The following is a 12,146-nucleotide window of genomic DNA, read 5'->3' on the forward strand; positions in this document are numbered from 1 at the left end:
CATCCGCTATTATTACTGTCCCCGTTTCTAACGTCGTAATCGTAGACGATCATTCCCTCTTGCACTTTTCTTCGCTCCTTTCATTTTTATATACCGCTCTCGATTCGTGACTCTTCGCTACGCCAACGAGTCTCGATCGCTGAACAGCGTGAATTCGTTCCATACCCGATAAAATACGTATTGCTCGTTCGCGAACTCGAACCCAGCGAAAACGTGTCTTCGTGGAAAAGCCATTCTATTCTGTATTTTGGAAAACAAACTTTATTGCGGTATATAATACGATTGTCTCGATGTGTATAAAATTATGCGTGTAACGCTGTGTTAACGATCAACGATAGTGAACGTGTTCGTTGAGGAAGATGAAGAGGCGTTGGATATAACGCGTGCTGTAAGAACTCGCTGTGAATACGATCATCGTACCTTTCTCTAACGTACGGAAGAAAACGATCGAACGATGGTTTAAACGGCTATCGTAAGCGGATCGCCGTTTTTCTGTTTTCCGTACTTTATCGTTTCCTTTTTTTTTTTTTTTTTTTTTTATCGACGTATCCACCATCGCCGTTTTCCCCTCAGCCGCTGCCATTATCCCAACGTATTACGAAACTCCGGCATATTGCTGCACTATCTTCGACCACTCCTTTGGATAGGTCCGTTGAATGTGTGAAAGGACCTTCTTGATCTGTCGTGTTTCCTCGGGGCTACATTGCGGGCAGGAGCCTCTCAAAACCAGTGGTGCTAAACCTGGATAACAACGCCTGGGTTAAATCGAATTCTGCTGGTAACTTTATAGAAATTTATCGGCAAAGTCTCCGAGGAAACACACGGCTCTCGAAATACGGATATAAATCCAACCTAAGCAATTCGACGACTCGCCGTCCGGAACAACGTGAACTTTCCCATAAAATGGATTTAATTCCGTGCAACATTAACGTATCCGTTGAATCGAAGAAAATAGCGATCAACGCGTTCCCTGCCGACTACTCGCGACATCCTTTCTCTTTTTTTCGATCCACGCGATCCATTGGAAAACCACGTTTCGTTCGGGACAATGGCGAAACCTTGGTTACCAGTAAGAGACAAGACGTCGCGAGTCGTAGGTTGCCCGATGGATTTATACGGCCAACGAACACGTACTTTTCAAACGTCTTCCGACAGGATCACAAGGAGCTTCGCCCAACGCGCACTTGAGTTGTCTCCTCAAGTAACGTTGGTCGCTCAGGGCCATATTTAGTTGCTCGTCGGAGACTCGAGATCTCGCAGTCTGTCCTTCTTCCGATTCTGCCATAACAGCGTAAACGAGCAAGGCGCAGGCGACCAGCAGCAGCTGAAACATAGTTGGAGATAGTTAAGTGCTGCACACGGGGCTCTAAGTAAATAGACGTTACGGGAACTATCTTTAAAAGGTCGGGGCACTTTCCGCACATCTGGGCACGAAGCAATTAAGGAAATTCACGGTTAACGAGATTGAGTGGCGCCTATCCGATACGACGAGATAATGATACAATTCCAAGTTTCTAGATCGATCGATGTCGTTTATTTAATTGGTATACACCGAGTCGCGTCGCGGAACGAAAGAGAGGAATCCAAAGTTGCCATGACTCGTTGAAAACAGGAAATTGAACTGGAATATAATAAAAGGATATAGGTAACGGATAGACCGAGCCAACGAGGACGAAGCGAATTGGCGGATGTTACCGCGGTAAAGGTCGGAACACACGAGTATACGTACGGTGGAATAGCGAAAGGGGATAAGGAAAGGCTGGCTAGCTGTAGACTACGACTATACGCTGCCCTGGCGAAGCACGCCAAAGCTAACATAGCTAAACAAGCAGTAACCACCGTGAGTAACGAAGGCATGCGCGCGCGTACCTACGACTTTCGTTTGTTTGCTTCCGTTGGTCTGCCGACTCACCCCGACTCCTATCAACACGCTTCCGTGTTTCGTTGCGTCTCTACATTGTGTACGGCGACTGACTAACGAGTTGCCTTTTAAATTACTTCGTTCGCCTTCGTTCGCCGTTTTCCAGGGAACCGTGTGTTCGGTAACGATATCGACTCCAACGATAATACTATTTGCTTCGTCCGCGTAGCACGTGAGTTTGCCTTCGCGCGAAAGAACAGAGAGGAAAATTGTTCTCACCGTAATCCGGATTCTTTCTCGCGAAAGAAATAAAATAGCGAACAGAGTGGTCAAAGAAGTAGGTAATTCGTTAATCTCTCGCCACAGGACCGGTCTATCCTCTGAGACTGTACGGTCCCATTTAAAACAGGAACGAAGTAAGAACTGGAACGAAGATAAAGCTTTGTGATCCGGTATTTTGTAGACTACGTAAATAGTCCGAGGGTAATTAATCTTTCCAACATAGTTTGTTATAAATTCCCTCGAAGAGTTGTACCCTTCACTTATTTATCTTATATTTTATTTACTTCAAACTATCGGTTATTTCAAACAAATCTTATCATATCCTAATGATAAAATAATACTTAATCGTTACACTTATTAAAGAAACTTCTAAATTATACTATTGGATCTCATTCTGCCGAAAATAAGCAATTCCCCCGATATCTTTCAACGGTAACAGATATACCATAGTCGCCATAAACGATTCGATCGTTCCGAATTCCCGTCGTGCGTCGTATTTGCACAATATTTTTTTAGAAACGATCTTATCGTTAGCTTTGCTGCCGAATCGACCGATCGCTTGTCCATCTGAAAAGTATGGAGCCGGTCGACGAAAGAGGAAGAGAAACGTAAAAAATATTTCGGATTAGATCGCAGCTGCTTGACAGATGAATATACTTTGGCAGTATATTCGGCATCCTATGCCCGACACACCTTCTCTTTTTTTCATTCTTTTGACACCGGCCGTGACGAATATTTCAAAGTTCGATTTTATTTTCGTCGCGCTGTACCTCTCCACTGCATGCACCTCCCTTCACGATCAACCTCGTTTTTAAACAACTCGCATCACAATCCGGAACACGCGGCCCTTCTCTTCTTTCCTTTTTGTTTCCCTCTTCGGTGTCGTTTTCTACTTTTTCCAATTACCCTCTCCCACCTCTTATCCTAAATTACTAGCGAATTTCGAGAATAGATTTCAAAATTGACGTGAATCGCACGATTTTTCTTCCATTTGTACATCTTCAACGGTAATCGCTCATAGACCCGTTGTGTATATTTCCTTTTTGAATCAATTCCGACTCGCGCCAGTATTTCGCATTTATTTCCTTCTAAATTTTTACGCTTCGTATTAATTCTATCGAACTATATCAACCACTCTGCCTTTCCTAGTTTTCCATCGTTGGTAAATTTCTCGCTGCGGAGGGAAGATTAAGGAAATAACGAAATAATCGTCACTAACGTACACGATTCTTCGTTCCAATTGCTTCGCTAGAAATTTCATTAAAACGTTAGTTTATTCGTTTAAACGAGAGTGAGATTCAGACGCAAGAATTTAAGAAACTCGCAACGGGATTAGGTAAATTTGATCATCGCACAGAGGTAAGAAGCCTTTCGGTCTTCTCCCTTTGTCGTTATAAAATAAAATATTCAGCGATATCGCTGGTGATAACGAACAGTCGTCGACTTGCCAAAAGTTAAATCTTAAGGCTCGATCGGCCAACTTCGTGACTTTTCATCGGTTTCCCCTATCCGCTATAATCGGCTGAATACTTGAACAGGATCAGCCGTGAGTTTCGATTTTCCTATAGGCGTGCTAATAATCGCGACGGTTCGGTAAATCACCACGTCGCTGTATATACACGGTCAGGGATGATTTGTGGATTGGATGCCGGCTCTGGTACGTGCACGCAAACCGCTTACTTCCGCAAATCGATGTGGATTATAAGAATTATTGGCCGCTCTAAATGGCAAATGGGTGTGATATAGATTTTATTGCTGTCACGTCGGCTGTAACGATAGTAACCATAACGTTGTGGGTTATTACGTCCGAGCTAGACGATGCTGACGATTCCTCTCGTCCATGCATTCCGCGTAGATCCTACGTATGGCCCGTTAATTGTCGTCACAGTCTATGAATGATAATTCACCGCTTAAACGGGGGTTGCCTGGAAAACTCGTGCCATTTGTAGCCGTAATATTCCGTCGTAGTTATCGTGTACGCAAGCGCGCGTCCACGCGACTTTGCAAACCCCGTGTACGATAAATAATAATTTATCGTTCGTATACGACTGGCCGAAATGCCGTGCCGTTTCAGTTATTAAATTAATTTACAATCGCCTAGTTGTCGACTGGCGTCCGATGGACAATGATTACGCGACGACTCTGTGACTGCCGTTCGATATCGTAATTCGTCGTAGGAAGGAGAATGCCGGCCAGTGTAAATATCGAATTGTAGCGAATTAACGGGTGCCATCCTCCTCCGCTGTTGAACGCGAATACCTCGGGAACACACGCAACGGGTGTAATGGAATTTCTCGATTCTCTTCGAAGCTTTCGAACGACGCTCGATACGATTTAGTTAGGACGATCGACTTTTAAGTAGAACCAAACGACGAAGGAACCCTTTCCGTCGGTTTGTTATTCCGTGCAGTTGCCGTTTCCATGCCATTGTTCGTGAACGTACGATTGCGACACGCATAAGTTATAACGTTGCGACGCCTTCGATAAATGGATTTCGATTGGATCGCTGCAAAGCTGAGCTACGTGTCGGAACTTAATCATGTTTTTCCCGATCGACGGACCAAGAAAATATCAGGATCGATACGTTCGTCGCTTATCATCTTGCCGGATTTTTCGTTCGCTTCTTTTTCAATCGGAGGAAATAAACACGTTACAGCTGTTTTCAGATTGCATGGCAATATATATCGCGAAAGAAACGAATGAATACGCGCGCGCACTTAACCGATATCCTCTTTCCGACGAAATAACTGGAAACTCGTTGCCTCTTGACGTTTATTGGCTCTTTAATATCGCAAGGATTTCCACTGTTCGGTTCCGTCAGAGCCAGTCGCGAATTTTTTCCGAGAGCTCTTATCGTGCCGCGAAACGCGTATATACGTTAATCCAAACGGCACACGGTTCTGCGCTCTAGAAAACTGCTTTCCGTATCACGATACGCGTGTGCAGTGGCACTTTCGATTCGCATCGCGAAAATCTATCTAACGCGACGGTCGTTGCGACTGCTCCGTCTCGAACAACTTCGTTTCGACGAGAATAGCGAGAATAGAGTTGTTCAAAAAAAAAAAGCAAAACGGAAGTTCGACGCGAAAAAGCAAAGTTACGTGATCGATGTAAAATATCGATGCGAAACAACGTGCAATCGTAACCGATAAAGCGAGATTCTGGCAGAAAGGATTACCGCGGTAATGGGCCATTTAGGCAGAGTGCGATCGGTATTCTACGTACGTAGGCTTGATCGGGAAAAGTTAGAGGTACGTGACTTCGAAAACAGCGATAGCCCGTCTCGTCTTCTAAATATTCAAGATAGAGAAAGGCACGATCGGTGACGGTATCGAGTTCGCCGGTCGCGTACGGAGGCAACCACCCCTATGGGAGCAGAGAGCGCGGATCCCGTGACGACGGGAATAGGGAGAGAAAGACAGCGGGAAACAGAGAGAGCCCCTCCGGATACTGCGAAACTTTAAATCACCGGGCGTACGTATACATAGGGTGCGCGTGTATCTACCTGTTGCACGTTCGTCACTCACTCACCTTGATTGTCGAAGCCATGTCGGGACTCGTTGGTGCGCGATAGATTTCCTGATATCGCGCTCCTTTTCCAATCACGTGACGCGAAGATAAACGCTAGATCGAAGAAACGAAGAGGAGCCGTGTGCAAGCGGCGGCTGTTCGGTGTAAGCTGAAGAAACGAAATAAAACCGAGAATAAAGGCTTACGATCGGCCACTTGGCTTACGATGTCCTTTCACCACGAAATCTCGGAACGCACTGGCCCGAATGTACCGTCCGTAGCCTTTCCTCCCCTTCTTCTCCCGATAAATACGAAAGTGTGTGTAGCGGCCGACGACGTGATGATATATACCGGTAGTTCTCCGTCTCCGGACACCTCTCTGTGTACCAGACGGTTACGAGGTAGGGGAAGCTGAGACGTGCGTGAGTGTGCGCCGTGCAAGTTGCACTTTTCTCCCCTTCGTTCTCGCTCTTGCACTTTGCTCGTTAAACTTCTTCCGAGCCGCTGCGCTTTCTTTGCTCGGCCGTTCGAATCGCGTCACTCGGCGCGCCACTTTACTCGCGTCTCTACGCCGTCGCTTTCCGACGCTTTCTTCCCAAACGTTTAACCTCTTTCTTCACCTTCTTCGCGTTCACGCGCCTTCCTATCTCGTGGCGAAAAAATACCCAATTCCCACGTGCTTGCTTTCTTTTTAAACTTTTAAACGCGTTCCCCATAGTATTCGTCATCTTTCACGCGCAACGTTTCCAACAACGTCCAGCAGCGTTGCACCACGACCGACCTCGATCATCCGTGCAGATTTATGGATTTAGTTTAATCTAGAAACTCGCATAGGCGACGACCCGCGTAACCGTCTGTTCTCCCAGGTCGTACATTTTTATTTTCATCTGCGCTATTAATTACTCGAGGTATCCTCGTCGAGGAAAACCCATATCGATCATGCCGCTCGTTAAAACCGGTTGCATCAGCGCTGTAACTAAATATTCTTTCGCTGTGCTCACTCGTTTACTTCTTCCGCGTTATCCAGGAGGAAGGCTTCGATCGTATCGCGACGTTGATAATTTCCGGCGGTCTATGCTTATTTCTGATTTCGAAACGACACGAGTTGGATAACGTTTACGCCGGAGATCGGGCCCGGTGCGCTCTTCGAACGATCGAACCTTCGTTTTTCTAGCAAAATCGGGGGAACGAAGTCGCGAACGACAGGGGGAAAGAGAAATTCCGATAAAGCCGCGGATTTAACGGACGATCGAGCCGGCGCGTCGCCGCGCACCGCGATCGCACGTGTGTGTGCGCGCCTGTCCACGATGATAACAGTCGGCGAATTGGTGTGAAAAAAATGGAGTAAAGAGAATAGCAGGCTGATCTGCCGTAAAATACGATTAAGCTGTTCACCGAAGGTAGACGGTCGGAGGGAGAAGGAGAGCGCAACGAGAAACTGACGCTGAACGAAGAGAACGCGGATCAACGAAAGTCCGACGCGTTATCGAAACGAAGCGATACGAAGCGATACGAAACGATCCAGGGCGATACGAAACGCAGCGACCGGGAGGGGAGATTGTGCCTTGTATCGATAAAGATTACACGGACAGGATTCATTCGTCGATCTACTTTCGATCGAACGAGGTATCGAGGTTCGAAGCTTTTGCGGCGTCGAGGGAATTTCTGGTCGACGCGCGTCGCCCCCACCCGATCCTCCCACGCTCTCTCGCGTCCCTTTTTTCTTCCCTATTTTTATTTCTTCTTCTCCTTTTCTTTTTTCATCCCCGCGAGTCACCTCTCTGTCATTGGCCTCGTCCCTTCTTTTTCCTCTTTTCGGTGATTCGTTGTCGAGTGCCGTTTGAATAGGCGGATCGTTTTCGAGGCGATTCGATTCCATCGGTCGAACGAAACGAATTCGCCGTGCGACCAGCCGAAGGAGAATAGAGAGACGAAGGATTGATATGGCTCATTGTCCTCGGAGTCACGTATCGCGATTCCTCGTTGGCTGATTTCCTTCCGCGGCAAATTTATCTCGCCGTTCCGCGCTGGACGCTTTAAAATCATAATGGATCTGTTAGTCTTTCGGTTCCCGTTTCGCTCGCCGAGAAAAAAAAAACGAAACGAACGCGTTTCAAGAGGAGAAGATAACGCGAAGCGCGCGAAGGATCGTCTCTGCGAGGGTCTGTTCGAAACGCGAGAACGATTCGGCGATCCGAAACGGCTGGACATCGTACGTTAAGTACCAAGTTTCCGGAGGTCACGCACCACCTAACGCCAACGGAAATTCACGACGAAATTCAGCAGTCCTGTCGCTTCGGAAGGACACGCGTATTCGCCAATTCCAGCAAACCATGTATCCTTAACTGACAAATAAATCTGCCATCTGATTGATCAACCGCGAATCGCACGCAGAGAATTATTTGATAGATACAAAAATTCTGTTGCTTCCTGAATTATCTATCGATATTGTCGTGCAATAAATTTGCATCGAAACGAGCTTATCCTTTTTCATAATTCGTCCTATGACCGTGGAATACCAAGCGACTAGTGTCGAAAAATTGCAAGCCACTTCGCTTCTGACTCATATTTGCAAGTAACTGGAATTTCGTAAAGGAAATTAGATACAAATCGGTTGAGAAACGAATGGAAAGGAATCGTATCGTTCAAATAAATAACGCGCTGACGCTAAGAATAGCTGTTACATTTTTCCTACGTAAACGCGACAAAAGACGCGATAGAGTATACGCAGAAAGTTCAAGCGAACGACTATGAATATAAATTTCGTTTTACGCTCCTTCTTTCCTCCCTCTGCTCCACTGCAATTACGTTGATTTCGTTTGAATCGCGGGAACTTTAAGCGGTTCGCTGTTTGTTCACTTTCTCTCGTATCGCCGTGGCTTGTGCGTGGCCGAGGCAGGAAACGACGACGTAATGTCGCGCGTCGTTCTCTTCGTGGTCGTTGTTACAGGTGAAATTACGGTAGTGTGGCGTGTGCGTGGAATTCGCTTCGTTTCGAGCGGATAAGCAGGAATATCAACGTGTCCGACCGCTCTACGTGCCGCGTCGCCGAGCTCAAATGTTGCGTGAAACCCTTACTTTCCAGGCAACCTCCTAATTTTCCAATTATTATTAAGCGACGAGAATAAAGAAAGTCGATAATGCAAGCGTGTTTAATAAATTTCACGAAGCCTGGAGCTTAAAATCGAGCACATATCTAGGTCGGTTGGCGATGGCGCGTGAAAATTTTCTGATGCTATATGTCCCCGGTCACTGATCGGTTCAACGAAACGGAGCGAGCGTCGTTGATAGAATAAAGCTACGATCATAGTAGACGCGAATTCCCCGGCGATATTATCAAAGTTTTGTTTCATATTTTGTACGTCAATTTTTGCTTTATATATATATATATATATCATAACTAGACTGCAGGTATTTATGTATGCATTTATGACAAATACGTATGTATATATAGCATGTGCACGAGTGCGAGGTTACGTTAAATATCAAAAGCAAAATGTGTATTGTTATTAAAGTAAAACGTTCCTTCATTTTCCGTCCGTCACGGTTCCAATTATTATTTAAAAAATTCGCGTGCACGCGAGTGGCTCGAGGAACCGTGGAGAACAGCGATTGGTGTCAAACGTAGAACTACGTCAGCCTCGTCTCTCAGCTGGATGCTTTGATTGGACGTTTTTGACGCAATATCAAACATTGACAAAGTAGAAATCCCAAGATGAAAGTATGCTGGAACGCGTCACGGTCCGTCGAACACGCGCATATACACTAACTGCTGGCCTGCGAGAGAAAGTAGGAAAAGTCTGAATCTCTGTGACGCTGAATAAGCGACAGGACGCTGGTTTCCTGGAAGCAACTCGCTTATTTATAGTCGTCGATCTCGAGAAAACAAGCGTATAACTGTTACAAGTTATAAGCGACGAAAAACGAATTAACATCGAGCATAAACTGGTTACGAACACGGCGCAAGCAATTTTGATTCTTTGCAACTTTCGCTAGTGACATTGAACGAAATCACGCGTGGAAAAAAAATTTTACTATGCTTTCAGAAACGCAATGGAACAAGGACGATGGACAGTATGGACACTGACACGGAACGATGACGCGTAAAAATCGGCCCCGCATCAAGCCGCAATGCTCGCCTTGTACCTGTCAGTTTGAACAATCGCCACTGTAATTTCGCTCGATCGCTCTCCCACTTTATTGCCGGACCTCTAACGCCATGGACAAAAATTGCTCCGTCGAAATATCTGTTCGATACCGATCTTTGTATTCGATGCACTTAGCCGATCAACCAACGGATTCCGTTTATTCCTTGAAATATACGATAGATTCTAAAATTGATACGAATCTGAACAACTCGTATCACCGATTCAAATCATCTTGCTGACGCGAGGTGAGAAACATACGATGTAAATCTTCTACGATAATAATAAAATTGGGTCTCGACGAGCGAGACAGCATTGGGTCAAGGATGATTTCTATTAGGATGTTTTCATGCATTACGCGACGCGTGACGAAGTTTGTGATCGTGAACATTCCAAGGAAAACGATGCGTGTACCAGTGTTCAAAAGTATCTGCACATCTGCTTATTTTTGATAAAATGTAGGTAAAATTATAGATGTTATTACAAGTATAATTTTAATTACAAAAATGCATTCTTTTATTCCTTACAGCCGCCATTGACGTTGATTTATGTATTAAAAAGTAGTAAAATGTATTGTTACCATGTTTTTTAAAGGATAATTTAAACTTGCGGTATAACGACTACATAAAGAACGTAATAAAAATTGCACGCTCTTACTACAAATCGATCATGCTATTGGAGTATTTATGAATGGCGGTGTAAGTACCTCGTAATGAGAAAGAGGTGAATCGCGATAGAGGTCGAGCACGAACATGCAAGCAAACATCGAAAGGTCTGATCACGACTAAGACGTTTCGACGCGTTCTTTCGATGAAATGTTCATCGGTAACTGCGGTTCTCTATAATTCGCGAAAATATAATCGCTCGTACTTATTCAGCACACGCGTCTGCGCACGGCAGATTGATTGGCATGCCGTATTTGTTTGGGAAATGCCGCTATTTGTGGAATCCATTTACATTGTTCTTCGATTGTCGCATCTCGCGACCATCTGATCTTCGATCCTTTGTCCTTCGTCCTTTCCCTTTTCTTTTGTATTTTCTATTTTCTTTTGCTTTGTAATCCTACCATTCTTCTTTCAACGTTTTCTCTGCATTTTTCTCACGAGAACTGTCATGATCCTTCTTGTCCTGGACTCATGATCGATATTCCTCCGATCGCTTCTAATAAATAACACCGTTCTTGGCTCGAGATAAATCTTAAATGGTTAAACAATTATAAACATATAATAAACTATTAATATCAGAATATTATAAAAAATAATAAAACGATCGATATATTTTTTAATATTATAAGATTATACTATTACTGGTATGTATATCATTATAATAAACGATTAATGTTTCAACGGCGCCCTACTTAAGACATCGATAAAGACTTACGCTTCTTTTTATCAAGAGTCACATACACATATGTATATCCTGCTTAACGTTCATGAACAATACGCGGGAATATGTTAGAGTACAAAGAGAAACTCTCGGTTCTAAATGATACTTGAGTTTCACTTTTACTTAGTTGACAGTGATTTACCGTTCTCCGTGTTAATCATTACGCGGTTCATCCAGTTTGTCCATATGAATTCTTACCGAAATAAAATTCAAGAAAGATAAGATATTTTTATTGCAGTTTCGTGAACTATATTACGAGTAACTACGAAGCAACTGTCCGCGGTAGATATGCGCGAAACCCATTTTCCAGTTGTTAAACCCCACTAACTTGCTAATGTAACTCAAATAATTAAAGTGACGTGTACAGGCCCTACTCTGAGGTTACAGGGACAACTCCTGGATCCTAATGCGAATGGAAGATATAACGCGTGAAACTACCGTGTGAGAAAGGGAGAGAGAGAGAGAGAGAGAGAGAAAGAGAGAGAAAGGGAGAAGAAGAGAAGGAGAATTTCAAGCACAGGTAATAGCGTCGTCAAAGTAACGTATGTTTTATACTAAACTGCTCCATCTTGAAGGAACTTCCTTCTGTTCTCAAACTTCTGTCTTGAACTGCGAACGTTTCGCTCGGAAGTTAATCACAGAAGCTTTTTCTTCGTATTCATCCTATTCGTTCTATCATACAACGTGCGTGTACTCAGCACGACAAATTACGACCGAACGATTCATTTTTGTAGATGGTTAAAAACACCTTCGATATGATTGAACGCGGGACGATTTCGAAAGAAACATTCGTGCATTCGATCCATGTAACTAGTATTCACCGATGTTCATAACCGATACAGTTTCTTAGATAGATTAAAAGAAAGCTTCGCGATAATACGAAGCTGCCTTAATACGTTGATTGTCTTGATGTTTCAGGAATGCAGCTAGTACCGCCATCTGCGGAATACACCGTGCAATAT

The 12,146-nt window shown here is 44.4% G+C and overlaps 1 protein-coding gene across 1 annotated transcript; it reads right to left on the reverse strand.

The window, feature by feature from the left end:
• Positions 1–245: 245 nt before the first annotated feature.
• LOC132908448 (allergen Tha p 1-like) lies at positions 246–5,984 on the reverse strand. Its single transcript, XM_060962486.1, has 3 exons — positions 5,675–5,984; positions 1,135–1,324; positions 246–741 (listed from the first exon to the last, which is right to left on the reverse strand). The coding sequence occupies exons 1-3, from the start codon at positions 5,690–5,692 to the stop codon at positions 596–598; spliced, it is 354 nt and encodes a 117-aa protein (XP_060818469.1). The 5' UTR covers positions 5,693–5,984; the 3' UTR covers positions 246–595.
• Positions 5,985–12,146: the final 6,162 nt, after the last annotated feature.

The sequence above is a fragment of the Bombus pascuorum genome, chromosome 6 (assembly GCF_905332965.1).
Source record: "Bombus pascuorum chromosome 6, iyBomPasc1.1, whole genome shotgun sequence".
NCBI lineage: Eukaryota > Metazoa > Arthropoda > Insecta > Hymenoptera > Apidae > Bombus > Bombus pascuorum.

Coding starts and splice junctions, on each gene's coding strand:
- LOC132908448 (XM_060962486.1), bottom strand. Junction 742..1,134: donor TGTCGGAAGACGTTTGAAAA/GTACGTGTTCGT, acceptor GTTGTTATCCAG/GTTTAGCACCACTGGTTTTG.